This window comes from Neoarius graeffei, chromosome 28, assembly GCF_027579695.1.
Source record: "Neoarius graeffei isolate fNeoGra1 chromosome 28, fNeoGra1.pri, whole genome shotgun sequence".
Classification (NCBI taxonomy): Eukaryota; Metazoa; Chordata; class Actinopteri; order Siluriformes; family Ariidae; genus Neoarius; species Neoarius graeffei.
Window position 1 is genome coordinate 34,342,115 of NC_083596.1, and position 27,016 is coordinate 34,369,130.

Sequence of the window (27,016 nt, forward strand, 5' to 3'; positions counted from 1 at the left end):
AATGTTGCAAAACTGATAATAATAATAATAATAATAATAATAATAATAATAATAATAATAAAAAAAACAACAAAATAGACTTTCAACTCTTTTATTGGACCTCACTGTGGTTTATAATACAATTCAAACGTGTATGGTTGTACTGTATACAGTATGTAATGTCAGAAACCAAACTTCTGTTAGAGCATTTAGAGTAAATGTGACACCACGTGGTTAAACATGGAACTGCATGAAGAATTTTTCACTGAGCACACTCCACTCCCTCTCCCACCCCATCTACATCCAGCTAATGTATTTAAATCAAATATTTAAAAATGAGTATGCCAAATATAGTGTTTATATTCCTTATCCTCTTCTATTCCTTCTCTTTAGCTCCTCTTTGGGCATGTTTTAGGCAGATTCTGGGCAATATCAGTCAGGCTGTCTCGCTCTCCTTGGATGTCCTGCAGATTCTTTTCAAGCTCCATGAGTTGTTTTTGTTGAGCTTCAGCTGCTCCAAGAAGTATCTGGAACTTCCTGTTCAGCACTGGGCTCTCCACATTGCCCCGGAGAACCTGGAGACGTGCAGCTGTCTCATTCAGCACGCGGTCATACTTTTCCACGTCTGTGTTCCTTTCTGCTCAGTGCAGGACATGATTTGGAGGCAGATTTTACATTACATAAAACACACTGAGTAGGATGTAAATGTAAAGCAAAAGAAGGACAACAAAGTGCAAGAGAAAATGAATTCAGTACAGGAAAGGTTAGGAAAGGAAAGAAAATAAAATGTTGAATACAGAAGAGGAAAGTCAGAAGAAAAGAAAAGGAGGAATAAAAGGAGGGTTTCAGAATGTACCTATTTGACCAAGCAGCTTGGCTAGCATGTGCGTGAAACCCTCCAGCTGGCTCTTGGCTGATTCCATGCTGCCTATCACTCTCTTTAAAGAAACATCAGCCTGTGGAGCAAAAATAAGGAGTGAATTCACAAATGAGGGAAAAGGCTGAAAGGGCTAAAAAGTTACATAGTAAATAAGTGGCGTTAATTGCTATTCCACTTTTACACCAGAAGTACTTTTTTTTGACTGATTGATGATTGATTGATTTAATCTGAACAGTAAAGAAGATATAAAAAATAATAATAAAAATAATAAAAAATGCAATAATCAAAACATCATCATAAACAAACAGAATAGCATAGCCACAAGGCAGTAACATAACGATGTTCAGAAAGGATTAGGAAGAGGTAAATAACTTATCAAATCCTAACCCTCTATATCACCGCTAATCAAATGTCACTTTCCGCCATAATAAACTATATATACAAAAGGAAACAAAAGCAACAAGCAAAAAGAAAACATACCAACATGATATAATATCGACCAAATCAAATCATATATACAGATACTTATATTATGCATATATACACACATACAATGCATATATACAGAATATACATATACACATACCTATAACTATACACATATCCATACGTACACTGACATAATTATGCATATTAATTATGACCTGAGAAGGAAGATCGTGACCCAACTGGAAACCTGGAGCCCCCGACGAATACCGAAGCCGAGTTGCCAAGTACCTTCAGAAGATCTATTAGTAGATGTGAATGCTGCTCTGAAGACAATCTCCACAAGAACCATCACTGAGACCAACAAGCTGATACACAGTACAGCAACAGTAATCATGGAGATGCTTGGACACAAGGTGGGCTCGGGACATAACAAAAAGTATCCACCATGGAAGAGACGATTAGAGGCCAAGATAAAGGCAGCACGGAAAGAAGTTAGCCAGCTAGCTGAGCTACAGAAAGGGAACATGGTGAATAAAGGAGCACCCAGGAAGTACAACTCACTCTCCATACCAGAGGCACTTGAAACTGCCAAACAGCGACTAACAGCTCTGGCCACCCGGTTGAAGAGATACACCAAGGAGGGAGAGGCCAGGAGAATAAACAAACTGTTCTCCACTGAACCAGCCAAGGTGTACTCTCAGTGGCAGGGGAACAACAACCGGTCAGACCCACCAAGAGCTGAGGTGGAAAAATACTGGAAAGACATATGGGAAAGAAAGGCATCACACAACACCGATGCCCAATGGTTAGTGGACCTAAGAGCTGACCACAGCAACCTCCCAGAACAAGAACCAGTAACCATCTCAATGGCAGACGTCCAAGAAAGAGTGTCAAAGATGAAGAGCTGGACAGCACCAGGCCCCGATATGATCCATATGTACTGGCTGAAGAAGCTAACTGCACTCCATGAACGCCTAGCAGCACAGATGAACCAGCTGCTGAGGGATGAGACCCACCCAGAATGGCTAACCCAAGGCAGGACAGTCCTAATCATGAAGGACCCCCAGAAGGGACCCATCCCATCCAACTACCGGCCAATTACCTGTCTCTGCACAACATGGAAGGCCCTGTCAGGCATCATTGCGGCAAAAATGAGTAAGCATGTGGCTCAATACATGAGTGAGGCACAGAAAGGGATTGGCAGTAACACCAGAGGAGCCAAGCACCAGCTACTGGTCGATAAAACAGTCGCCCGAGACTGTAAGAAGAGACAGACCAACCTGTGCACTGCCTGGATTGACTACAAGAAAGCCTACGACTCAATGCCACACACATGGATACTGGAATGTCTGGAACTGTATAAGATCAACAGGAACCTAAGGACCTTCATCCAGAACTCAATGGAAATGTGGAAGACAACCCTAGAGGCCAACTCAAAACCCATTGCCCAAGTCAACATCAAGTGCGGCATATACCAAGGAGATGCGCTATCACCAGTGCTGTTCTGCATAGGCCTGAACCCCCTCAGTCAGATCATCACAAAGAGCGGCTACGGGTACCGATTCCGTAGTGGGGCAACAATCAGCCACCTGCTCTACATGGATGACATCAAGCTGTATGCCAGGAACGAGCGAGAAATAGACTCGCTGATCCACACCACCTGGATCTACAGCGATGACATAGGGATGTCATTCAGATTGGACAAGTGTGGCCGGATGGTCTCAAAGAGAGGCAAGATGATCCGGACTGAGGGGATTGACCTACCAGAGGGCAACATAGGTGATATCCAAGACAGCTACAAGTACCTTGGCATCCCACAGGCTAATGGAAACCATGAAGAGGCCACAAGGAAGCCAACCACAGCCAAATACCTCCAGAGAGTAAGGCAGGTCCTGAAAAGTCAGCTGAATGGTAAGAACAAGGTCCGAGCCATCAACATGTACGCACTACCAGTCATCAGATACCCCGCTGATATCATAAACTGGTATGAAGCCACAGATAGGAGATAGAAGCCACAGATATCAAGACTAGAAAGCTCCTCACCATGCATGGAGGGTTCCACCCCAAGTCCAGCACCCTGAGACTACACACTAAGCGGAAAGAGGGAGGCCGAGGGCTAGTGAGCGTCAAGACCACGGTCCAGGATGAAACATCGAAAATCCGAGAATACATCAGAAAGATGGCCCCAAAGGATGAACTGCTAAGTGAATGTCTCAGGCAGCAGAACCCTGATGAGAGTGCAGAGGAGGAGGAGGAACAGACAACCTGGAGGGACAAACCCCTACATGGCATGTACCACCGTCAGATAGAGGAAGTGGCTGATATCAAGAAATCCTACCAGTGGCTGGATAATGCAGGACTGACAGACAGCACAGAGGCACTAATCATGGCAGCACAAGAACAGGCCATAAGCACAAGAGCCATAGAGGCCAGGATTTACCAGAGTAGATCAGACCCAAGATGCAGACTGTGCAAAGAAGCCCCTGAAACAGTCCAGCACATAGTAGCAGGGTGTAAGATGCTAGCTGGATCAGTGTACATGGAGAGGCACAACCAAGTGGCTGGGATAGTATACAGGAACATCTGCAACCAGTATGGAATAGAAGTACCCAAGTCCCAATGGGCCATACCACAGAAGGTGGCTGAGAACAACAGGGGCAAGGTTCTGTGGGACTTCAGCTTCCAGACTGACAAACAGATCCTGGCTAACCAACCGGACATAGTGGTGGTGGACAAAGAGCAGAAGAGGGTGGTGGTGATAGATGTGGCGATCCCAGCTGACGCCAACATCAGGAAGAAGGAACATGAGAAACTTGAGAAGTATCAAGGGTTGAAAGAGCAGCTGGAATGGATGTGGAAGGTCAAGGGTTGCGTGGTCCCCGTGGTAGTGGGGGCACTTGGGGCAGTAACCCCCAAACTGGGAGAGTGGCTCCAGCAAATCCCAGGAACAACATCTGAAGCCTCAGTCCAGAAGAGCGCAGTCCTAGGAACATCGAAGATACTGCGCAGAACCCTCAAACTCCCAGGCCTCTGGTAGAGGACCCGAGCTTGAGGATGACATGGATACCACCCCCCCGCCGGGGGTGAGAAGGAGAGATTTTTATGCATAAAGTAGAGTAAAAAGTCTCTGTCAGCCTGTCTGTCCAAAAGGATCCAGAGGATACCATGGGTCCCAGCAGTGTAGATATAGATAATGTAGAATAGAAAAATTTCACTCTGACACCCAACTTCTGAACATTATTAAAAATTTATTCTCGACAAACGTTTCGGCCTTCTTCAGTGTCATAAAAAAAACTACATAATGCCATGGGCGTGGTCTTATATATACACAAAATTGTGAATTCTATACACTTCAAAATAAAAGACAGACAAAAATAAACTATTAATTACAAAATGTAATAATTAAATATTATTAAAAAGAATGCGATTTTTAGATTTATATTCTTTTCGCTTATTTAACCCATAAGGGGCTAAAGTAAACAACTGCGACATCCAGTACGCTTCCCTATTTAGAAGCACGTTGTCTAAACCACCTTGAGCAGCGTTAACTATTGTTTCTATACAAATGAATTCAAAATCATTCAAATTATGGGGACACTGATTAAAATGTTTGGCTACATCGCATGTTTTTTTTTTTTTTTTTTTATACTAGATTTATGGTTACGAAAATGTACTTTAAACTCTGTAGTACAAGAGCCAACATATTGGAGATTACATTTACGGCAAGTTGCTAAATATATTGTATTGCGGGAAGTACAAGAAAGATGTTGGCGAATTTTATATTTCCTTCCGGTTACGGAGCTGACAAAAAAATTTGACTCTGCGAAAAAGTTATTACATAAATCGCATTTTTTGCTACACCTAAAGCAACCTTGTTTATGCCCTTGATTATTGACTTCCGTGTCACCACGCTTGAGTTTAGAAGGTGCCAGAATATCCTTAAGATTTTTAGGCCTTCTAAAAGCCAAAATATCGGTAAGATTTTGCGGAACAATCTCAGCTTTTTGCATTCCTCTGCTTTCATGCAAGAGGTATTTCCGGAGGGTAGTGTTATTTCGGCTTTTAGCATTATGTAGTTTTCTATGGCACTGAAGAAGGCCGAAACGTTTGTCGAGAATAAGTTTTTAATAATGTTCAGAAGTTGGGTGTCAGAGTGAAATTTTTCTATTCTACATTTATACACACACACACACACACACACACACACACACACACACACTGCCTTGCAAAAGTATTCATACCCTTTGAACTTTTTCCACATTTTTCCACCTTACAACCACAAACTTAAAGTTTTTTACTGAGATTTTATGTGATAGACCAACACAGAGTAGCACATAATTGTGAAGTGAAACGAAAATGATAAATGATCTTCAAAATTTTAAACAAATAAAAATCTGAAAAATGTGGTGTGCATTAGTATTCAGCCCCCTGTACTTTGATACCTCTAAATACAATCCAGTGCAATCAATTGCCTTCAGAAGTCATCTAATTAGTTACAGTCCTACTGTGTAATTTACTCTCAGCATAAATACACTTGTTCTGTGAAGGCCTCAGTGGTTTGTTAGAGAATACTGAAGAACAAACAACATCATGAAGACCAAAGAACTCACCAGACAGGTCAGGGATAAAGTTCTGGAGAAGTTTAAAGCAGGGTTAGGTTATAAAAAAAATATCCCAAGCTCTGAACATCTCAAGAAGCACTGTTCAATCCATCATTCAAAAATGGAAAAAGTATGGCACAACTGCAAACCTACCAAGACATAGCCGTCCACCTAAACTGACAGAGCGAGCAAGGAGAGCACTGGTCAGAGAAGCAAACCAAGAGGCCCATGATCACTCTGGAGGAGCTGCAGAAATCCACAGCTCAGGTGGGAGAATCTGTGCACAGGACAACTATAAGTCATACACCCCACAAATCTGGCCTTTTTGGAAGAGTGGCAAGAAGAAAGCCATTGTTGAAAGACAGGCATAAGAAGCCATGTAGGGGACACAGCAAACATGTGGAAGAAGGTGCTTTGGTCAGATGAGACCAAAGTTGAACTTTTTGGCCTAAATGCAAAGCGCTATGTGTGGCGGAAAACTAACACTGCTCATCACCCTGCACACACCATCCCCACTGTGAAACATGGTGATGGCAGCATCATGCTATGGGGATGCTTTTCTTCAGCAGGGACAGGGAAGCTGGTCAGAGTTGATGGGAAGATGGATGGAGCTAAATACAGGGCAATCCTGGAAGAAAACCTGTTGGAGGCTGCAAAAGACTTGAGACTGGGAAGGAGATTCACCGTCCAGCAATACAATGACCCTAAACATACAGCCAGAGCTACAATGGAATGGTTTAGATCAAAGAATATTCATGTGTTAGAATGGCCCAGTCAAAGTCCAGACCTAAATCCCATTGAGCATCTGTGGCAAGACTTGAAAATTGCCGTTCACAGACGCTCTCCATCCAATCTGGCTGAGCTTGAGCTATTTTGCAAAGAAGAATGGGCAAAAATTTCAGTGTCTAGATGTGCAAAGCTGGTAGAGATATACCACAAAAGACTTGCAGCTGTAATTGCAGCAAAAGGTGGCTCTACAAAGTATTGACGCAGGGGGGCTGAATACTAATGCACATCACATTTTTCAGCTTTTTATTTGTTTAAAATTATGAAGACCATTCATCATTTTCATTTCACTTCACAATTATGTGCTACTCTGTGTTGGTCTATCACATAAAATCTCAATAAAAAACTTTTAAGTTTGTGGTTGTAAGGTGGAAAAATGTGAAAAAAGTTCAAGGGGTATGAATACTTTTGCAAGGCACTGTATATCCATACACACAATACTCATTATGATATGATATATGATATATATATATGATATATATATATATATATATATATATATATATATATATATATATATATATATATATATAAAACACACACACACACACACGTACGTACGTACCCATACACACATATATACACTTATATTATCATCAATAGAATGTTATTGTAATTCCTCCTCCCTATAACTCAAAGATCTGTTCCATATACCTTTTTTTTGAACTGGTTTATAGTTGTACATTTCATGAGCTCCACATTCAAACTGTTCCATAGCTTTACTTCAGAAATAGAAAGACTGAAAATTTTTAACGTTGTCCTAGCACTGTGAATTAAATTTCAATTTCCCCCTAAAATTATAGCCCCCCTCTCTATCCGAGAACATTGTTTGGATATTCCTTGGTACTTTATAATTCCTTACTTTGTACATTATTAAGGCAGTTTTATATTCTATAATACCCCTGAATTTTAAACATTTTGAATTTAAGAATAGTGAATTAGTATGATCTCGGTAACCAGCACTATGAATTATTCTTATAGCTCTTTTTTGAAGTATAGTTATTGCATGAAGTGAACATTTATACGTATTTCCCCACACCACTGAGAAGTAATTTAATTACGGTAAAACCAGGGAACAGTAAAGAATGCGCAGTGAATTATAGTCCAGGACGTGCTTAGCTATACTCAACACAGGTATGCTTCTTGATAGTTTAATTAGTATGTATTTTATATGTGATTTCCAAGTAATTCTATCATCTATTATTACCCCAAGAAATTTATTATTAGAAACTCTTTCAATATCAACACCATCTACCTGTACATTTATTGCCTTATTTATTTGAGAATTATTAAATCACATGATTTTTGTTTTAGACAGATTTAATGCTAATTTATTTCGATCAAACCTACTTTTTAACCTGCACAATTCTGAAGAGATTATGTTTTCTAACTCATGTAAATTTGTTCCAGAACAAAACATTTGTGTCATCTGCAAATAATACCATCTTAAATATCTTTGATACATTGCACATATCATTTATATAAAGAATGAACAGTTTAGGACCCAATACTGACCCCTGGGGGACACCACAATCATTATTCAAACAAGTTGAGACAGTCACCCAACTTCACAAATTGTGTCCTGTTGCTCAAATGACTTCTTATCCAATTTAATACAACTCCCCTTATGCCATATTGTTCCATCTTATTAATTAATATATCATGATTAATAGTATCAAAAGCTTTTTGAAGGTCAATAAATATCCCAGCGACATTTTTTTTATCATCTATAGAGTTACTGATTTCTTCAATTGATTCCATTAGTGCCATCTCTGTTGATCTATTTGCTCTAAATCCATATTGACTATCACTGAGTAGTTTGTATTTTTCAATGAATTTATCTAATCTGTTATTGAATAGTTTTTCAAGAATTTTGGAGAACTCAGGAAGTAAAGAAACAAGTCTGTAATTTGTGAAGTTGTGTTTGTCCCCAGATTTATACAATGGAATTACTTTTGCTATTTTCATATTGCTTGGAAATGTACCGGTTTGAAATGACAAGTTACAGATATATGTTAATGGTTTAGAAGTCCCCCCAATAATAGTTTTCACTAGTTTCATATCAATATCATTATAATCTGTGGATATTTTATTGCGGGCGGCACGGTGGTGTAGTGGTTAGCGCTGTCGCCTCACAGCAAGAAGGTCCGGGTTCGAGCCCCGCGGCCGGCGAGGGCCTTTCTGTGTGGAGTTTGCATGTTCTCCCCGTGTCCGCGTGGGTTTCCTCTGGGTGCTCCGGTTTCCCCCACAGTCCAAAGACATGCAGGTTAGGTTAACTGGTGACTCTAAATTGACTGTAGGTGTGAGTGTGAATGGTTGTCTGTGTCTATGTGTCAGCCCTGTGATGACCTGGCGACTTGTCCAGGGTGTACCATGCCTTTCGCCCGTAGTCAGCTGGGATAGGCTCCAGCTTGCCTGCGACCCTGTAGAACAGGATAAAGCGGCTAGAGATAATGAGATGAGATATTTTATTGCTACATTTATTAACTATATCAGTAATTTCCCTCTCATCTACTGATGTAAGAAACAGAACAAGAATTCCTCTTAAAATATTATCAATACTTTACAGTCCATGCAATATTTCAGCAATTACAATTATTCCCAAATCCCAGACCTGAGAAGCTCATGCTCTGCACTTTATTTTCTCCAGTCTAACACACCTGATTCAGATTTTATCTGTGCCACACTCAGAGGCTGGGTGAATTTCAGGTTAGAATATTTTTTTTAGTATAAATATGGAGGAGAGCACAGAAAATCACAGAAAATCATGCATGCTGATTATCAAGAAATTCGGACTATTTCTCGATAATCACCTCAAGTGCATCAGCAAAATGGCTGCCAACTGTTTCGTCACCTTATAGTGGTGCTTGAAAGTTTGTGAACCCTTTAGAATTTTCTATATTTCTGCATAAATATGACCTAAAACATCATCAGATTTTCACACAAGTCCTAAAAGTAGATAAAGAGAACCCAGTTAAACAAATAAGACAAAAATATTATACTTGGTCATTTATTTATTGATGAAAATGATCCAATATTACATATCTGTGAGTGGCAAAAGTATGTGAACCTTTGCTTTCAGTATCTGGTGTGACCCCCTTGTGCAGCAATAACTGCAACTAAATGTTTCCGGTAACTGTTGATCAGTCCTGCACACTGGCTTGGAGGAATTTTAGCCCATTCCTCCATACAGAACAGCTTCAACTCTGGGATATTGGTGGGTTTCCTCACATGAACTGCTCGCTTCAGGTCCTTCCACAACATTTTGATTGGATGAAGGTCAGGACTTTGACTTGGCCATTCCAAAACTACTACTACTACTTTTTTTGGCTGCTCCCGATTAGGGGTCGCCACAGCAGATCTTTCGTCTCCATTGCTCCCTGTCTTCCGCATCCTTCTCTACCACACTTGCCACTTTCATGTCCTCTCTCACCACATCCATGTATCTCCTCTTTGGCCTTCCTCGTTTTCGTTTGCCTGGCAGCTCCATCCTCAACATTCTCCTTCCCACATGCTCTGCATCTCTTCTCAGGGTGTGCCCATACCATCTCAGTCTCATCTCTCTTAGCTTAATTCCCAAGCTCTCCACATGTGCTGTCCCTCTGATGTGCTCGTTCCTTATCCTGTCCAACCTTGTCACTCCCATCGCAAACCTTAACATCCTCAACTCCGCCACCTCCAACTTTGCCTCCTGTCTCTTCGTTAAGGGTACAGTCTCCAATCCATACATCACAGCTGGTCTTACTACTGTCTTAATACATCTTACCTTTCACTTTTGCTGGGACTTTCCTATCACAAATGACTCCCGAAATCCTTCTCCAACTGCTCCACCCTGCCTGCACTCTCTTTCTCACCTCACTATCGCAGCCCCCCATTTTCCTGCACAGTTGACCCCAGGTACTTGAATTCACCAACTTTCTGCATGTCTACTCCTTGCATCTTCACTACACTCTCATCCCCATTCTCATTGATGCACATATATTCTGTTTTGCTACTGCTCACCTTCATTCCTCTTCGTTCCAATGCATCTCTCCAAACCCAACTCAACCTCCTTTCACCACATATCACAATATCATCTGCAAACATCATGTTCCATGGTGACTCTTGCCTCACTTCGTCCGTCAAGCTATCCATCACTATGGCAAACAAAAAAGGACTCAAAGCAGATCCTTGATGGAGTCCCACCTTCACCTTGAACCATTCAGTTGTTCCAACTGCACACCTCACTGCTGTTTCTCATACATGTCTTGCACCACTCTATACTTCTCATTCACTCCACTCTTTCTCATACAATACCATAACTCCTCTCTCGGCACTCTATCGTATGCTTTCTCCAGGTCTACAAACACACAATGTAGCTTTCTCTGTCCTTCTCTGTACTTCTCCATTAACATTCTTAAAGCAAAAATTGCATCCAATGTGCTCTTCCTTGGCATAAACCCGTACTGCTGTTCACAGATTGCTACCTCTCTTCTCAATCTCGCCTCCAATACTCTTTCCCATAGCTTCATGGTGTGGCTCATCAATTTTGTCTCTCTGTAATTACTGCAGCTCTGTACATCTCCCTTATTCTTGTATATTGGGACTAGCACACTCTTTCTCCATTCATTTGGCATTTTCTCATTCTCTAGGATCTTATTAAACAATTTCGTTAGGAACTCCACAGCCATCTCACCCAAACATCTCCAAGCCTCAATCGGGATACCATCTGGTCCGACTGCTTTCCCAGTCTTCATTCTTTTCATGGCTGCCCTCACCTCATCCTTATTAACCAACTCTGCTTCCTGATTTGCTGTCTCCAATGAATCTGACCTTTTCTCTCTTGGATTCTCCTCATTTAATAAATCCTCAAAGTACTCTTTCCACCTTCTTAATACACTGTCTTTGTTTGTCAGCACATTTCCATTTACATCTTTCATCACTCTTACCTGCTGTACATCCTTCACTTCCCTGTTTCTCTGCCTAGCTAGTCTGTACAGGTCTTTCTCTCCTTCTTTCGTCTCCAGTCTTTTGTACAACTCCTGGTATGCATCTGCTTTCGCCTTCGCTACTGCTCTTTTTGCCTCCTGTCTTGTCTCTCTGATCGTCCCAATTCTTCTTTGCTAGCCTCTTCTCTTTTATAATTCCCTGCACTTTTGTTCCACCACCATATCTCCTTGTCTTCCTTCCTCCTTCCCGATGACCACCTTCCTTGCTGCCTCTCTTACTAGTACAGCAGTAGTATTCCAATCTTCTGGCAGACTTCCATGACCACTCAATGCTCGTCTCATTTCTTCCATAAATTCCTTCTGATGTTCAAACCTCTTTTAGTTTCCACCACTTAATCTTTGGCTCCACTATTTCATGCTTCCTCTTTTTCACTTTCAAGCTGATCCTGCACACGACCACTTGATGTTGTCTAGCTACACTCTCCCCTGCCATCACTTTACAGTCTCCAATCTCCTTCAGGTTACCTCTTCTGCAGAGTATGTAGTCCACCTGTGTAGATCTTCCTCCACTCTTAAACATCACCCTGTGCTGCTCTTTCTTCTCAAAGTATGTACTGATTATTGCCAAATTCACCCTCTTTGAAAAATCAACCACCATTTGCCCTTCCACATTTCTCTCTCTTACACCATATCTGCCCATCACGTCTTCATCTCCTCTGTTTCCCTCGCCAACATGTCCGTTGAAATCTGCTCCTATCAGCACGCGCTCCTCCCTCTGTATACTTTCTACCACTGCATCCATCTTTTCTCAGAAAGACTCTTTCTCTTCATTCTCACATCCAACCTGTGGAGCGTACCCACACACAACATTGATTACCACTCCTTGAATCTCCAACTTTATGCCTATCGCTCTATCTGACACCCTCTTCACATCAATCACACTGTTGACCAACTCTCCCCTCAAAACAATACCAACACCATTTCTCTTTCCATTGATTCCATAATAAAACAACTTGCACCCATTTCCAATGTTCTTGGCCTTGCTTCCTTTCCACCTCATCTCCTGCACACACAAAATGTCCAACTTCCTTCTTTCCATCATACCTGCTAACTCTCTCGCGCTGTCAGTCAATGTTCCCACATTCAGTGCTCCTACCCTCAATTCTAAGCTCCTTCCCTTCCATCTTTCACGCTCTCTGCTAGCACGCCTCCCCCCTCTCTTTCTCCGTTTTGGCGCAACAGTAGCACACTTTCCACCAGCACCCTGTACTAGAGGCGGTCGTTGTTAACCCGGGCCCCAACCGATCAGGTATGGTATTTCTCTTTTCATTCCGCATGTTAAATTTGGCACAGTTTTACGCCGGATGCCCTTCCTGATGCAACCCTCTCCAATTTATCCGGGCTTAGGACCGGCGCCAAGAGTACGCTTATGCACCCCCAGTGGCTGGATTTCACTGGATTCCAAAACATTAACTTTATTCTTCTTTAACCATTCTCTGGTAGAACGACTTGTGTGCTTAGAGTCGTTGTCCTGCTGGATGACCCACCTTCTCTTGAGATTCAGTTCATGGACAGATGTCCTGACATTTTCCTTTCGAATTTGCTGGTATAATTCAGAATTCATTGTTCCATCAATGATGGCAAGCCGTCCTGGCCCAGATGCAGCAAAACGGGCCCAAAACATGATACTACCACCACAATGTTTCACAGATAAGATACGGTTCTTATGCTGGAATGCAGTGTTTTCTTTTCGTCAAACATAACACTTCTCATTTAAACCAAAAAGTTCTATTTTGGTCTCATCCATTCACAAAACATTTTTCCACGAGCCTTCTGGCTTGTCCACATGATCTTTAGCAAACTGCAGATGAGCAGCAATGTTCTTTTTGGAGAGCAGTGGCTTTCTCCTTGCAACCCTGCCATGCACACCATTGTTGTTCAGTGTTCTCCTGATGGTGGACTCATGAACATTAACATTAGCCAGTGTGAGAGAGGCCTTCAGTTGCTTAGAAGTTACCCTGGGGTCCTTTTTGACCTCGCTGACTATTACACGCCTTACTCTTGGAGTGATCTTTGTTGGTCGGCCACTCCTGGGGAGGGTAACAATGGTCTTGAATTTCCTCCATTTGTACACAATCTGTCTGTGGATTGGTGGAGTCCAAACTATTTAGAGATGGTTTTGTAACCTTTTCCAGCCTGATGAGCATCAACAACGCTTTTTCTGAGGTCCTCAGAAATCTCCTTTGTTCATGCCATGATACACTTCTACAAACATGTGTTGTGAAGATCAGACTTTGATAGATCCCTGTTCTTTAAATAAAACAGGGTGCCCACTCACACCTGATTGTCATCCCACTGATTGAAAACACCTGATTCTAATTTCACCTTCAAATTATCTGCTAATCCTAGAGGTTAACATACTTTTGCCACTCGCAGAGATGTAATACTGGATCATTTTCCTCAATAAATAAATGACCAAGTATAATATTTTTTGTCTTATTTGTTTAACTGGGTTCTCTTAATCTACTTTTAGGACTTGTGTGAAAATCTGATTATGTTTTCGGTCATATTTATGCAGAAATACAGAACATTCTAAAGGGTTCACAAACTTTCAAGCACCACTCTCAATGAGGAAGAATTACAAATTCTGAAAGAAAATGGTGTTCTTAAAAGCAGTAAAGATGCTCCAAAGTTTGGTCTAAAACTATTCAAAGATAAGGTGGAACTGTGATTTATTTTATCTATTTCAAAACAAAGTGTTTTGAGTCGGCACAGATAAGCGACGCAAGTCTGTGCCGCACTATTACATTTGCATGTCACTTTTGATGTTTAAAATAAATTATTATTATTATTATTTCTTGAATAGGATTTGGTCATTTTACTCATTTTGTTGAGTCGCTCAATGTGACTATTGAGAAACAGTCTGAATTTCTCAACCAATCAGCGTGTGTGATTTTTTTATACTCACCTGAATATTTATACTAATACTTGATATAAAAAAGCTTTCTGTAAGATGTTTGTGTAACATTTATGGAAGGAGGTTGTGGGTGGTAAAAGAGAGCAATGGACTTGCTTGAAGATTCTTGAAAATGTTTCACCTCTCATCCGAAAGGCTTTTTCAGTTCTGTCTGACTAATAGGGAGTATCAGATATTTATCCTCTCATGGATGAAAAGCAATCCTAAGGTGTCGTTGAGTCATCCTGTTGGTGTGGGTCATTGGGGGCTGGGTGTGAACGGCCTAGAGAGTCACCACCCACTGGAACACAAATTGGGGGTCATTAGGACCTTGCAACACAGGGCTCAGAACATTCCTACAACGGTAGAGGGAAAAGAGAAGGAGCAAAATCACATTAAGAAAGCACTTCAGAACTGTGGGTAACCCAACTGGGCTTTCTTCAAGAGCAGAAAAAGGAACATAATGGACAAGGAAGATAACAGGAACAAACCCAAAAACATTGTCATTCCCTACATTTCTGGGCTATCTGAGAAACTCAGGAGGATCTTCTACAAACACAACATTCCGGTACATTTCAGACCCAGTAACACCCTGAAGCAGAAACTGGTCAACCCTAAGGACAGAATACCCAAACACAAACAGGACAACGTAGTGTATGCAATTTAGTGCAGTGAGGAATGCACTTACTCGTATATTGGGGAAACAAAACAACCGCTTCACAGGCGCATGGCTCAACACAGGAGAGCCAGTTCCTCAGGCCAGGACTCTGCTGTCTATCTTCATCTTAACAACAAAGGAAACTCTTCAGGATTGCAACGTACTCATTTCAGCCAGAGAGGATCGTTGGTATGAGCGAGGAGTTAAAGAAGCCATTTTTGTCAACCTGGAACAACCATCACTGAACAGAGGTGGTAGTCTAAGGCTACATCCACACGACAACGGCAACGAGATTTTATTTAAAAAAATCGCGTCCACATGGCAACAGATCAGTAAAATATCAGGTACATATGGCAACGCAATGCTTGCTGAAAACGATGCAATACACATGCCACACCTCTAGGGGCGCTGTAAGACGGTCCCATTGGAGACACCAGAACAATAGAAGAAGTAGACGCATGCGCATAAACCCCTTCTTCTACCCGGTGTGAAGCACTGTCAGGAACAAACACACAACAAGAAGATGGCTGCGACTACGCGAGGAAATCGTGCCTTCTGTGTGTACAAATTAGTTTTATTAGTGTGCATAGTTTTATATAACTTAATTTTCTTATTGTGTGTGAACATTTTGAAAAGCATTTTTATATAATTTAGATAACCTTTTATATTGTGTGTGAACATTTTGAAAAGCAGTCTTATCCAATAAAAAAAAGAAATTCAAGAAATGGTTCAGTTACTTGTTTATTTAAAAGAAAAGCTGTATACAAAAGTGAATGCAATGCAGTGGTTCATACAAAACAGCGAGGGTGCTGCTTGTTCTAGTCATGTGGTTGTGACATCATCGTAAACAAATCCGTTCTACTCATCCAGACGACTTCGCAACGGCGCCGTTGCCAGATTTTTCCACTCTGGAACCCGTTCTCAAAAAATATCGTTGTGGGGCACCCAAAACGCCGGTGCTGTGTGGATGCCAGGCCGAAACGATAAACAATTTTATCAGATTCACCTGAATCCGTTGCCGTGTGGACAGGGCCTAAGACACCATTTGTGACCGCTCACCGAATCCAGGGACACATGTCGGTAGAAACGAATCCGAGATAATCGCAAAAGAAGCATTTTTTTTTCGAAATTTGTGATTTTTGTTTTTTTCCATCATGTGCAAGTTGAGATCTTGAAGAATGCAATCAGTATTTCAGATAATAGATTGTTTTGTTGGAAAAGCATACATTTTTTGTTGCAAATTGTCTCGTTTTTGTCAGGACTGTAGCCTGCTGGGGGGTGTGGGTAAATTACCATATGGGCCATTCACATGAAGATTTAAGTCATTTGTTTTTTTTTTCCACGAATCAGCTGTATGATCCGGGCTGAGAGCATGGCTACTTAACCTGCATACAGGCGTGTGATTTCACTATGGAATGAGTTACTAAACAGAGCGCAGAGGAGCAAACACTGCGAAGCAAACAGACACTCGGTATTTACATCGGAGATCACCATTTCTAGCAAAAAAAACCGCAACCTCGTTTTCCAGATTGAATGGAATACTTGAATGATTGGATGATACACGGACCGTTCTAGGATTATATTCCATCGGAGGCATTGGTGTGTGCAAGGCGCCGTTTCTCTTTCTGATGGGGTAAGTTTATTAATCTAAGGCTGTGTGGTTATTTTTGCATGTAACGGAGAGTGTTGTGGTTTGGTTAAGCCTAGGTCACAACCGGACGTATGATTTTTTGGCCGTGTGATTTTTGGCATTTCCCAAATCGCTGCGTTTTTTTTTTTGTTGTTCAAGGAGAAAGACGCACGTTGGCCGTAAGTTTGTCTTGCAACCTGAAAAAAACGTAAGCGCCCGTAGAGTTTGTTTGACATGACAAAGAACCTCTGCGGCCGGTCTGCGGCTCGAAAATCAGCACATCACACTCGCGCTCTCGTGCTTTTCACACACGTGCTCTCGTGCGTTTCATGCGCGCTCTCCGTGTGTTTCTTGCGTTTTTTGCGTGTAGACCGGCTGTAGGAGCGCGTACTGTACGGCCGGTTGTGACCGAGGCTTTACATGAAACTAGTGTTGTGTTAGTTGTGTCATCATCGTGCTATCTTTCTTTCTTACGGTGTGAGTAATTTTTCAACCACAAAACGTTAAAGTATACTTTAGGACTTATTTTTGTACTTCATAATTGTGTTGGGCATACTTTGCATGGAAGAAAAATTGACGTGGTGATCTTTGTTTACATGAAAGTAGTATCGTGCTAGCTCGTAGGGGGTAGAGCTTTCCTTAATGTCATGCAAATGAGCACCATTATGTGCCTGCCCTACACCCAGAGTAGCTGAGATGGAAAACTTTGAGGGCGATTTTCTCCCTTTTCTGTTTTAAGAAGTATACACTTTCAAAAGGCCACACATTCTTCAAATATTGTCAGTTCTCCACATGGAAGGCATCATTGGAAAGCTTAGAAACTGTACTTTCTGAATCTGTCAATAACTCAAAATGCCCCTGGGCAGACATGTGTCCCTGGATTCTGTGATCTGCCACATTTATCAGCCACCTACAATGCAGTCCTTGGCACACTTCCCAGACAACTGAATGCACACCAAAACCCAGCTGTTTTTAGTGACTCACAGGAGGACAGAGAGAACCAACAACCCACTGATCACCCCAACGACTCTCTAGGCCATTCACACCCAGCCCCCAGTGACCCACACCAACAGGATGACTCAGCGACACCTTAGGATTGCTTTTCATCCATGAGAGGATAAATACCTGATATTAGATATTAGTCAGACAGAACTGAAGAAGCCTTTCGGATGAGAGCTGAAATGTTTTCAAGAATCTTCAAGCAAGTCCAGTTGCTCTCTTTTACCACCCACAGTTTACTATGACCTGGATGACTGAGAATCTTCACATTTATGGAAGGAGGCTGCTTTTGTTTTTATCTTATTAACTTTGAGAGAGAGAGAGAGAGAGAGAGAGAATGACTATATATAATGGCTATAAACTAATTGGTAATGAGAAAGAACTTGTTTCATGGAGATTCCACACCATTAAACAGATCTATGAACTGATGAAAAAAAGTTTGCTCATTAACAACAAAAAAATTGCCATGGTATTAAAGGAATAAATCATGTCAGGATGTGCTATGAGCATTAAGGTTTTGCAAGCTGTACTAAGTTGACAGAAATACAAACAAGTCACAGGACACATGGTTTGTTTACCTCGTCTTGCACATCTCCTGCCACCTGAGCAGCTAAATTTTCCTGCTCTGTCAACTGCTGCATGGCTGCGTTCACAGCTGTGTTCAGTTGGGCAGACACCTTCTTCTTCTGCTTTCCCTGTGACAAAGATGCTTTAGCATCCTAAAAGACATTAGCATAAGGAATTAGCTTCCTTTTCTTCATCCACAATGGGAAAGAAACTGGACTGGAGTTATAATGTTACAAATCCACATAGTAATATGTGTGGTGAAATATTTTCAAGACACACATCCAATCATCTTGACCTTCTACGACTCATTTCAAATGATCAGACGAATAAAAACCTTATGAGGCTTTGTTGATATTTTCCACTTGTCATCTTTCCGTGCATCAGTAGTAGCTACATAATAAAGTAATATTAATCAAGTATTAATTGAGAATATGATTGGATTTGCGACGTTTTGAAAACGTTCACTTCCTCAAATGAGGATTAAAACTTTGGTCACACCATAACTGTTTAAGATCTTTGCAAGAAATTATTTTGGGAACTTCTCATTTGTGCGAAACACCATTTGAAACGTACCTTAGCTGCGGAATTAGCTGTCTTCTGGACCTGCGTTGCTGCATCTCTTGCTTGTATCGCATTCTCCAGTGCAGGTCTCAGTGCTCTCTTACCATGCATCACCTTCTTCTTCACCTCTGTCAGGATCTTCTCCTTCACTATGCCCTCTCGCTTCAGAGCTGCCCGGGTCTGAGTACGCACAACAGCCCACTCCTTCTCTAAGCCTGTTGTAGAGGACAGAATCATACACTGTACAACTTTTTGTTGATTCTATTTTAATCGATTTGATTCTTAGCAATGTTCCCATCTGCCCTGCATTTTCTAGTCTTCCTTTAAAGAATAAAACATTAGGGAGTGCTCTGTGACAGGAAAATAAGCCCATGTTTACATTAGACCGTATCAGCGGATCATCAGATTAACGTTTTAAAACGATTAGTGTGCACACAGCAACACCAATACACGATTTGCGTGCACACAGCAACACCAATACACGGATACGCTCCGCTCCGCAGGCATCCTGCGCTCCAAATCACTCCGCCCTGAACAGCGAGTGCCCTCTGGAGGGTGCGCACTCCGGCCCTGCGCAGCTCACAGAGCACGCGAGTGAAGTGCACAAGCTGTGATTCGGGACTGAGCCGCTGTGTGTGTGATCCCAGCGCATATCACTTACCACTTGCAAGTGGAAGGATGGCAAGCCTAAAGACAATCATAACTACACAATGGGCAGTATTTGCATCAGTATTTGCAGTATTTTCATACTTTTATACTCTTTAATGAAAGGTGATACAAGGCGGAAGTCCGCGCCGTTTTTCAGCAGTCGCGTCACATGACCAACGCCAGCGAATCAGGAAGGTGGATGTCACAGTGACGTTGTCCAATGACGACGCCAGCTAGAGCTCAGCACAGCGTATCCGCGTATTCTCAATGTTTACACAGCACCGGAGCTGACACGATCTGGATTGAATACGTGGACCCTGGCGGATTCCCATTTCCCGGCGTTTCCAGGCGGTTTAATGTAAACGGACAGTGCATCCGCAAAGAAAACGAGACAGATACGGTCTAATGTAAACTTGGCCTAAATCACTGCTCTAATGTGGCATAATGCAAAGTGGTTCCTGAATGATAAAAAAGTGCAGACACTGGAAACTTCCAAAAAATGTTAAACAGAAATCTTCACAATATCAGTAATTACACACAGTCATTAATCTGTTTACATGGAGTGTCTTTTATACAAAATCCCTGTGTAAGTTGTTACTTTAGAAATGATAACGTACAGTACCAGTCAAAGGTTATCTTTATTAATTAAAAGACACTTACTGTCTTAAAGTAATGATGGATGTCGTTTCTCTTTACTTAGTTGAGCAGTTCTTGACATAATATGGATTGACATAATATGGATTTTATATATATATATATATATATATATATATATATATATATATATATATATATATATATAAAATTTACTGTTTGATCTCAAATGCATTAAGAAGGCAAGAAATTCCACTAATTATCTTTCGACGAGACACAACTGTTACTTGAAAAGCATTCCAGGTGACTACCTCATGAAGCTGGTTAAGATAATACTAGTTGTGTGCAAAGCATCATCAAGGTAAATGCTGGCTACTCTGAAGACTCTAAAAAAATAATGAAACATATTTTGTTTTTTAAACACTTTTTTGTTTCCCACATAATTCCATTGATGTTCTACAACCCCAATTCCAAAAAAGTTGGGACAAAGTACAAATTGTAAATAAAAACAGAATGCAATGATGTGGAGGTTTCAAAATTCCATATTTTATTCAGAATAGAACCGATGACATATCAATTGTTTAAACTGAGAAAATGTATCATTTAAAGAGAAAAATTAGGTGATTTTAAATTTAATGACAACACCACATCTCAAAAAAGTTGGGACAAGGCATTGTTTACCACTGTGAGACATCCCCTTTTCTCTTTACAACAGTCTGTAAACGTCTGGGGACTGAGGAGACAAGTTGCTCAAGTTTAGGGATAGGAATGTTAATCCATTCTTGTCTAATGTAGGATTCTAGTTGCTCAACTGTCTTAGGTCTTTTTTGTTCTATCTTCCGTTTTATGATGCACCAAATGTTTTCTATGAGTGAAAGATCTGGACTGCAGGCTGGCCAGTTCAGTAACCGGACCTTTCTTCTACGCATGCCATAATTGATGCAGTATGTGGTTTGGCATTGTCATGTTGGAAAATGCAAGGTCTTCCCTGAAAGAGACGTCGTCTGGATGGGAGCATATGTTGCTCTAGTACCTGGATATACCTTTCATCATTGATGGTGTCTTTCCAGATGTGTAAGCTGCCCATGCCACACGCACTAATGCAACCCCATACCATCAGAGATGGAGGCTTCTGAACTGAGTGCTGATAACAACTTGGGTCGTCCTTCTCCTCTTTAGTCCGAATGACATGGCGTCCCTGATTTCCATAAAGAACTTCAAATTTTGATTCGTCTGACCACAGAACAGTTTTCCACTTTGCCACAGTCCATTTTAAATGAGCCTTGGCCCAGAGAAGACGTCTGCACTTCTGGATCATGTTTAGATATGGCTTCTTCTTTGAACTATAGAGTTTTAGCTGGCAACGGCGGATGGCACGGTGAATTGTGTTCACAGATAATGTTCTCTGGAAATATTCCTGAGCCCATTTTGTGACTTCCAATACAGAAGCATGCCTGTATGTGATGCAGTGCCGTCTAAGGGCCCGAAGATCATGGGCATCCAGTATGGTTTTCCGGCCTTGACCCTTATGCACAGAGATTCTTCCAGATTCTCTGAATCTTTTGATGATGATATGCACTGTAGATGATGATATGTTCAAACTCTTTGCAATTTTACACTGTCGAACTCCTTTCTGATATTGCTCCACTATTTGTCAGCGCAGAATTAGGGGGATTGGTGATCCTCTTCCCATCTTTACTTCTGAGAGCCGCTGCCACTCCAAGATGCTCTTTTTATACCCAGTCATGTTAATGACCTATTGCCAATTGACCTAATGAGTTGCAATTTGGTCCTCCAGCTGTTCCTTTTTTGTATCTTTAACTTTTCCAGCCTCTTATTGCCCCTGTCCCAACTTTTATGAGATGTGTTGCTGTCATGAAATTTCAAATGAGCCAATATTTTGGCATGAAATTTCAAAATGTCTCACTTTCAACATTTGATATGTTGTCTATGTTCTATTGTGAATACAATATCAGTTTTTGAGATTTGTAAATTATTGCATTCCGTTTTTATTTACAATTTGTACTTTGTCCCAACTTTTTTGGAATTGGGGTTGTAAATGTTATTTCATAGTTTTGATGTTTCAGTATTGTTCTACAATGGAGATGATGAAACTTTTCACATTATAAGGAGATAAACTAGTCTCGGGTGGAATTAGAAATTAATCAAATTGTGTAAATGAGCCACAATCCTCGGTTTATCTGTTCTCTGCACACTGTTTCATCATTCAAACATGCCTTTCCCCTTATATTTGAACAATAATAAATAATATTGTTACAACATGAAATGTGTTATAACAATAATTTATCACATTATAACAAGATAAATAGTATACTGTTATAACAAGAAATGTTTGTTGTTGGGGCGGCACGGTGGTGTAGTGGTTAGCACTGTCGCCTCACAGCAAGAAGGTCCGGGTTTGAGCCCCGTGGCCGGCGAGGGCCTTTCTGTATGGAGTTTGCATGTTCTCCCCGTGTCCGCGTGGGTTTCCTCCGGGTGCTCTGGTTTCCCCCACAGTCCAAAGACATGCAGGTTAGGTTAACTGGTGACTCTAAATTGACCGTAGGTGTGAATGTGAGTGTGAATGGTTGTCTGTGTCTATGTGTCAGCCCTGTGATGACCTGGCGACTTGTCCAGGGTGTACCCTGCCTTTCGCCCATAGTCAGCTGGGATAAGCTCCAGCTTGCCTGCGACCCTGTAGAACAGGATAAAGCGGCTAGAGATGAGATGAGTTGAGAGATTTAATGGTGCTGCGTGGGATATTCAAAGTTTGGGATATTTTTTAAACCCAACCCTGATCTATACTTCTTCACAACTTTGTCTCTGACCTGTTTGGAGTGCTCCTTGGTTTTCATGTTGCTTGCTTAGTAGTGCTACAGAGTCAGGGTCCTTCCAGAACAGGTTGATTTATACAGGCCTCATGTGACAGATCATGTGACACTTTGATTGCACACAGGTGGATCTTAATCAACTAATTATGTGATTTATGAAGTTAATTGGTTGGACCAGCTCTTATTTAGGGGTTTCATACCTATGCACCAGGGGCGATTTCTCAGAGACAACAAGGGAAGCCAAGCTTCCCCTAAAATTCTCTCCCCAAACTGCGGCATCTACGACATTGAATTCTCATTAAAACAATAACTTGCATAACATAATATATGCCCAAGATTGTATTTACGTTCATAACTATCCTGTAACTTATTTGAGTGATGTCTGACGAACTTGCAGTTCGCTACGAGAATCACCTTTGCTGCCAGGCTGTAACCAGCGTTGCCAGATACTCTTGTCATTTTCCAGCCAAAATATGTTCAAAACCTGCCAAAAGGCACTTAAAACCTCCCAATCTGGCAACACGCTGTAACCTTTCTTATTTCAATGGGCTCTATGCGCTGGCAGCCGGGTATCCGTTGCAGTCTATGAGACGGCTCTGAACAGCCAATTTCGGCTAGTTGTTATTGGTTAAAATCGACAAAATCGTCACTTCCAGGGAAGCCGGGCTTCTCTGGGACTAAACGAGACAGTGGGAGGGACAAGAAGCTGGGCTGATGAAGGATTATTGGAGGTAGTGTTTGAAAGACATGAGGAGGGCGGGCTCTGTCGGCGAGGAACACGGAAGTATGATTAGTCAGTCCCTAGCGGATGTCGAGAAAGTGTAGTCATGTGCCAAAGTGCTGTCCGAATTTCTTTTCATATAAACGTTTCTTCTCATTGATGTCTCTGTACATTACTCTGTAAATAAATGTAAATATTACTCGTTGTGCTCCGTTAACTTTCATCCATTCTATCAGTTTGATCATTCGTGAATTCACTCGTTTATTTCATTTGTAGTTCAATCTGGTTGTAGGCTAGCTTGAGCCTTATTGGGATCTGCAGTGCTAGCTGCTAACAGAAATTGGTGAAGTCTCTGGAAAGCACAACCAGCTAGTATGACAGGGTCACAGACCATTTTCTGGAAAAGGAGTGGAGGGCAGAATCTGTGTATAAATAGTGTGCATCATATAATGTTCATGAATCTGAAGTGTGTATATTGTTCAGTAATGTTAAGAGAATGGTGGGCTCTGTGTTATAGGTTATACCTGGGTATAATATTCAAGGTTCTGTGTGTTGCATAGCCTACCTGGTTATGAATTTCCAGACTGTGTTGCAGAAGATGTTCAAGGATGTGTTGCACAGCTGGGTGTTGTGTTAAAGACTCTGTGTTGCATATCAGGGTATGATGTTCAAGGCTCTTCGTTGAATAGCCAGTGATTTTTGGATGTTTGATATTTTTGATTAAGGATATGAGGCACTAGCCTGGCAAGCCAGACTATAACATGAAATGTACAAGCAAAAATACTTTCTGCCACTAGGTAGGGTTGTCTAGTTCACTATGCTAATGGGGCACACCTGTCTATGCTTTGATATCCGGCCTACAGGTTTTACGATGAATGCGTAAAATGGGCTTCCCCTGTTTTAAAAACCAGCAGCCGCCACTGCTATGCACACTCCAGATTTCTGTTTTTTTTCATCTTAATTATTGTTTGTGTCACAATAAAACAACAATTTTCACCTTTAAAGTGGTAGGCTTGTTGTGTAAATCAAATTATGGTAAACCCCCCAAAATCCATTTTAATTCCAGCTTGTAATGCAACAAAACAGGAAAAACACCAAGGGGGATGAATACTTTTGCAAGACACTGTATTCGGTCTATTGTGTATTCTTGTCAACCTTATGATCCTGTAGTTGCTGTTCTATTTTTATAAAATATATTCAAGTCTAGTCTTTCTATTCTATTTCTATTCTTTTGTTTTCTACTTTACATTCCAATTTCAAAGCTGCAGGGTTTTTTTTTTTACATACTCAATTTTATGAACCCAGAGACGATTGGATATTATGCTAGAAATAACACATTAAGAAGGTGTAGTGATGGATTTAACAAACAAGCAAGCAAGCAAGCAAGCCATTAATTAATTAATTAATTAATTAAGCACGTGATTTGTGTGAGGACTCTGTGGTTAAAACTTTACCTTTTATATGTCTTTGCAGAGAGGATGCCTCTGACTCTATTTTCTTTCCTTCCACGACAGAAGTAAGGGCTGTCTCTCTGAGCCCCTGGGCAAGTGCCGTCAGCTTTACAGAGACAAGGAGATGATATGATATTGAGAAAGGAAAAAGAGACACAATGTCAACAACAAACAAGCAATGACAAGCTTTAGGGGAGATCTTTATACATATGTAAAAGAGCTTTTAGAGCCTGTTTATGTTTTATTACAGGTACTGTATTGTTTCCTTTTTTTAATAATTGATAGTGTAATTTTATATTATGTAGAATTCTATAGTCACAATCAGTGTAATTGCTGATTTTCATCCTAAAACAATATCTATTTAAGATATGCTAGAAATGAGTAACCAATCTAAAACTAACATTTAACAGACATAACTTGAGATAATTAAAACAGTTTGTCTCGAAGATGGCTGCATATGTCATAAGAAAAGAAAAAAGTTCGTAAATTGCACAATTCTGGGATCTTTTCAAGCTACTTCTCATCAGCCACAGGACTAGACTAGAAGGGCGCATGGTAGAGTGCTCTGATTTATTTGTTAATATCATTAGTGTGATTGGATGTAAAATTTCCTGCTTCAAATGTAACCAATAACGTGACTCATTGCTAATTTGAAATTTACTGTTAACGGCTGTCATCCCTCCCCACCCCCGTCACACCCACTGGTCTGGTCCTGGTCTTGACTCAGTCTCGCCCTGCCATGGTCTTGGTCTTGAGTTGATCTCAACCGTTCAAAGTCTTGGTCTTGTCTCGGTCTCGATACTCTCTGGTCTTGGTCATGACTTGGTCTTGGTTTAGGTCGTCTTAACTACAACACGAGTACAAACTGTATTTCTTTTCTGAACTCACCTGCTGGAACTCTTCAGTGGTGTTTAGATTGTTGCGTGCATTTTCTAGTTGTGGTTCCAACTCCCCTCTGGTCTTATTTAGCAACTGTTCCTTGGACTGGATTAGCAAATCCAGCTCAGCCATCCTGTCGGTCAGGTCTAGAGTCTGAAATCAAAGTGGTTACATTTTCATTCTTAAAAGCTATAGCCCTTAGATAAACATATGGCACGTACGACTCTGGTTAACAGTATCATAAGATACTGTTAACCAGAGTCGTACGTGCCATATGTTTATCTTTTGAATGCATTCTAATGATTAATTTCTGCAGAGATTCCAAGTTATAAACCCATCAAGACAGAGTGAAAAAAAATCCTCGTAAATTACATTCATCTGGTTCTGAGGGTCAATGTACAATGTACATTTTTCTCTCTGAGAAAACAGTTTATATTTCTAGTCTGTAAAATTAATTGAAATTCCATATTGGTCGAAACTTTTAATTAAAGGGCTTGTATTAATACTGCATGCATGTACAGCTCATAATTCTACATGACTATTAGCATGATGAATTAATTAATGTGTCATGTATTTTGGCCTTCTAAAACGATCTGTGTATAGACCTGGATCAACTGTGTATTCCGTATTATTGTATCATCTGCTTCACTGAGCTGCTCTGCAGATGTTGTGTTCAGAGAGATGTTATTTATGTCCTTGTTCTGTTTGGGGAGAGTGGAGGTGACGTTTTGTAAAATGGCCTCTGTTTCTTTGTTCTGCTCCTCCACTGACAGGTAGGCAGCATGGGTCTCATTTGCCTGTCGTGTTAGAGTCTCCTTCAGCCGCTGCATCTCTAACAGTCTGATACACACAGACACATATACAATCACTATTACATCTTCATGGTCTAGTTAGTAAAACACACACACACACACTGAT

The 27,016-nt window shown here is 41.0% G+C and overlaps 1 protein-coding gene across 1 annotated transcript in view; it reads right to left on the reverse strand.

Annotated features, from left to right (window-relative positions):
• Nucleotides 1-75: 75 nt before the first annotated feature.
• Nucleotides 76-27,016, reverse strand: part of lamc3 (laminin, gamma 3) — a 574,068-nt gene continuing 547,127 nt past the window's right edge. The window contains exons 22-28 of the mRNA XM_060912770.1: nucleotides 26,704-26,938; nucleotides 26,108-26,251; nucleotides 25,223-25,325; nucleotides 18,987-19,189; nucleotides 18,425-18,565; nucleotides 836-935; nucleotides 76-616 (exon numbers count right to left, since the gene is read on the reverse strand). Of these exons, the coding sequence (XP_060768753.1) occupies nucleotides 369-616; nucleotides 836-935; nucleotides 18,425-18,565; nucleotides 18,987-19,189; nucleotides 25,223-25,325; nucleotides 26,108-26,251; nucleotides 26,704-26,938 (1,174 nt within the window). The 3' untranslated portion in view covers nucleotides 76-368. The remainder of the gene's footprint in view (nucleotides 617-835; nucleotides 936-18,424; nucleotides 18,566-18,986; nucleotides 19,190-25,222; nucleotides 25,326-26,107; nucleotides 26,252-26,703; nucleotides 26,939-27,016) is intronic.